We start from the raw sequence: 3,891 nt of genomic DNA on the forward strand, positions 1-3,891 counted from the left end.
TTCGTCTTTTGAAAACAACCAAATCTTTATTCTATGTCAGCCGTTGCCTCTACGTTCGTCATTAATCGGTTAAGCCTTTTGTCTAATCAAACTAAATCTAACGCTTCAGTCACACCTAAACTAGTGCCGTTCTAAACAAAAACAGAATCAAGCTAACGCTACATCCTAACAATTGTCTACACATTCAGGAATGCTTCCTAATTACAGCGGCTTTGAGCAGTGTCAAGTGTAGAATTTCATCCTGAAGTTGTTGGCAAGCCGCGTCAGCGCTTCCGCCGCATCGATCTCGTCCTTCTGGTGAATTGTACCGTACTCGGGGTTGCTTTGGGGTGACTCTGGGGGCATTGTGGCTGGCGTCGTCGTCGCGGGGCCGCCAAAGTGCACCGGCTGATGATGGCCGGAGGAGTTGGAGTCGCAGCGTTTCTTGGAGCAGGAGGAGGAGGGGGACGGTTTGCTGGAATTGGATGAGGAGACGAGATTTTAATAAATTGACTTTAGATTTTTGCAAGCGATTGTTATGTTTAGATCAACAAAAATGTTAAGATCTCCATCCTAAAATTAAGATATCCGATCTACATATTTGGGTTATGTTGAATGTTTTGCCCAAATTTGTGCAACTTTCACTCAGTGTGCGCGAGTCTAACCCTGCGTCGCTGAGAACGATGGCGCTGTCAAAGTGACAGCGCAAAACGACGCTCCGCACGAAAATTTTCACTCCGTTTCGTGGCACGAGCGAGACAGGTAGCGCTGTGTAAATATTCGGTGAATATTCGAAGTGAATGTGAACAAACGAACGCAAGTGTTTTTATCACCCCGGAACCGAAAATACAGTCCACTCGCAAACAAAGTTGGGAAATATGGCTCCAACCGGTTAGATCGTCGATCTGTTTTGAATCAGGGTGTTGGTTTTAGAATCTTATTAGTGGCACTCACCCTGGTTGATCCCAGTCGATGTAGTTGTTTTTGGAGGGCGTAAACTTGGCGGTGCTTTCGAGCCATTTGGACAGCGACGGTGGACCACGGAGTTCACAGCTCAGGCCCGAGGGGCCTTGCGCTGCTTGCTGGAAGGGATTCGCCGGAGTGGCATGGATTACGGCCAAGCTGGCAGTGGGTTCCGGTTCCGATGGGTCAACCTCCAGGTCACGCAGGTACTTTTCCATGATGCTGCTCTTGTACTTGTTGGTGCTCCGATAGTTTACCGCTGGGGAAACCGTGGTGCTGGGTGTCAGGTAGTAGGTTCCGTTTTCCGCGCGGTACGCGTTCGGGAAGCTGGCCTCGATGATGGAGCTGGTGTTGGCGTTGAAGTCGACGGGAGTGCACTCACCGGTGGTGGAGGTAATCTACGAGGAGAGGGTTAGAATTTACGTATTTTTTTATTGTTTAGGAAGCCTACCTGAAAGCACTGGGCTTGCGTTGGCAAGCCAAACACCGAGTTAAAGCTCTTCGGTGTGTAGCAGTGATCAAAGTACATGTTGTCGGGTCGATCGTCATCAGACGAATCGCTAGCTCTTCTCTCTACGAACTTCATGTAGTTTACGAAACCACTGTTGTTGTTGTTATTGTTGGAGCAGTACGGAGCGTAGTGTTGCTGATTGGCAGTTTTCTGCGGCGGACTGCAGGATCCCTGCGAATCGTCTCCCATCTCAACGTACTCGCCCCAAATGCTGTCGCTAGAGCAAATGCTAAACTGTTCAACGTTGCCTTTAGCGTTATCGTTGTAGTTCTTGATCAGGTTGCCCCACGTTTTCTTCACCGGATCGTGGCCGGAGTTCTTCAGCTTCCGGCGCCAGTTGGCGAACCAGTTGCAGATTTGCGTGTACGTGAGTCCCGTCTCGCACGCCAACTGTTTCTTCTCCTCTCGGTTCGGGTACGGGTTCTCACGTCGTCTCACCAGCCAGTCCTTGAGCATTCGTTTGATTTCCGGCGTGAATAGTCGCTTGATCGGACGATGCGTGTCGCCAGGAGGCCATGCTTTTCTGTTTAGGTTGAAAGGATGGGAAGAAAACAATTAACGCTAGCCTGCTATGCCGTGATAGAGTGTCAACAAACTCAAGATCAAACTTAAACAAACAAACGAAACATGAGCCAAACACACACACACGGCAACGATCGTAGCAACCTGTTTTCGTGAGCTCTGCTGAAAGTGAATCTAGTGACCCGTGTTAGTGTGTATTGGTTTGAGCACGGTTCACGCACGCGCACTCACAAAACATCGATGTTTTCACGAGTTCGTGTTTTTTGAGCTGCTTTTCGCCTACTGCGGTGGCGTCTCGCGCAGATGTTGAAAAAACATGCAAAAATTACATGAAACATGGGGCGGTGTCTTGGGCTTGTAAGTCTAATTATAACACGGGGCAAACGCGCTGCTGGCGAGAGAGTCAAGCATTATTAGTTTCGGCAAGTGTCAAAACAAGGGCAAACACGTTCTGCTGGTCGACTAACCTACTGCGTTTACGGTTTCGTACTGGTCGGGATGGTTTCTCCATACGGTTGCTTGGATGGGGTCGTGAAATTGATTGTTCCTTTGGTAAAAAGGTGAAAACGTACGTTAATTTGCTTCTAATTTGTTTTTGAGCTTTCGCTGTTTAGACGGATCGAGCAAGGCCTCTTTGTGGGAGACGGACACTCCATTCAGTAACAAGGGGGATATATTAATAGATTTTTTAAGTTCGTACGGTATTATTCTTCTGCTAATGCTCGTGACGAGAAAAGAAACTCTCATCGCAACATTATCGCCGGATGGACATGACGATGACAAAAGACGGGGAAAAAACTGGGAAAGAGCAAAACGTTAACCGCAGACCGATATTAGACACGACCGGACTACTAGATGACGATCCTTAGTGTTGGTCCCGTGTTTACTCCGTCCATCAGGCCGTGTATGACAAAAATTGAAAATAAACCCAAAACGAGTGAACTGTTGTTGCATACGTAAGCTGAAAAAGTATTTGAAGAAAACACGAAACATCAACTTTTTTCTTTCCTCTTGTAAGCGGGTGTAGGGGATATAGATAGAATCATTGCCACCACCGTCATCGGTGGCAGTTTTTCATCTGGTTGGCCGCCATTTTTAAGTGATCAAAATATCGCTAGTTACTTGTACAACAATTCAGTTATGGGTAAATTCGCTTTTCTAATAAGTAAATTCCAAGAACAAATAGGTGTCAACAATTCGACACGCAAACAAGCTCGATCCTCCCATTCTAAATGTTTACGCAATCACCCAGTTTGGGTTGAAAACATGGTCATGTTAGTGTGTTGTTACTTAACGGGTTTACTTTTTTCACGTTTCCCGATTCAATTTCAATAATTTCGGAACATGTTCCGCCCGATCTCACAACTTTTCACCACTTTTAACTAACCAAACTATTTATAAATCTGACCTACCTGGAGTTCCAACTTGATCCCTCTCCGTTTCGGAACACCCTTTCTGTCGATTCTACCCAGCTCGCTCGATGCCCTTGCCTAATCAGTGCCCTCTTGAAAGTCGTTTCCCACAAGCCACTGTTTTTCTCCAACTCGAACCTTTTTTTTTTTGGGTTGCTCCTCCAACTTTAACCAAGAAACTGATCACACACGTCGTTCCCCGCTAGTTGCAACCTTCCTCTGTCGAGTCAAAGCATCGAATGTCACGAAAAATTCACTCTCACTCACCGTCGCCGTCGTCGTCGTGGTGACCACGATCATTGCGCGATGACATTGATTGACTGTGGTTGTTTGCGTGTGTTTTGATCGTGACGGTCATCAACGGGCGCCAAAAACAAGCGCGATCATCCCGTGTGTCGTGAGCGGTTTCACGGCGATGATGGTCGACGATCAGTCAGCGGGCACGATCAGCTGTGTCAAGTTTGAGAGAGGAGAGACGCTGGGTTGAGTTTTGAGAAAGAGAGA

At 47.2% G+C, this 3,891-nt stretch overlaps 1 protein-coding gene across 1 annotated transcript; it reads right to left on the reverse strand.

The window, feature by feature from the left end:
• LOC6034131 lies at positions 1-3,891 on the reverse strand. Its single transcript, XM_038257583.1, has 5 exons — positions 3,388-3,891; positions 2,443-2,522; positions 1,394-1,976; positions 934-1,340; positions 1-454 (listed from the first exon to the last, which is right to left on the reverse strand). Exons 2-5 carry the CDS (start codon positions 2,484-2,486, stop codon positions 223-225), a joined length of 1,266 nt encoding a protein of 421 aa, XP_038113511.1. The 5' UTR covers positions 2,487-2,522; positions 3,388-3,891; the 3' UTR covers positions 1-222.

This window comes from Culex quinquefasciatus, chromosome 2 (genome assembly GCF_015732765.1).
Source record: "Culex quinquefasciatus strain JHB chromosome 2, VPISU_Cqui_1.0_pri_paternal, whole genome shotgun sequence".
NCBI lineage: Eukaryota > Metazoa > Arthropoda > Insecta > Diptera > Culicidae > Culex > Culex quinquefasciatus.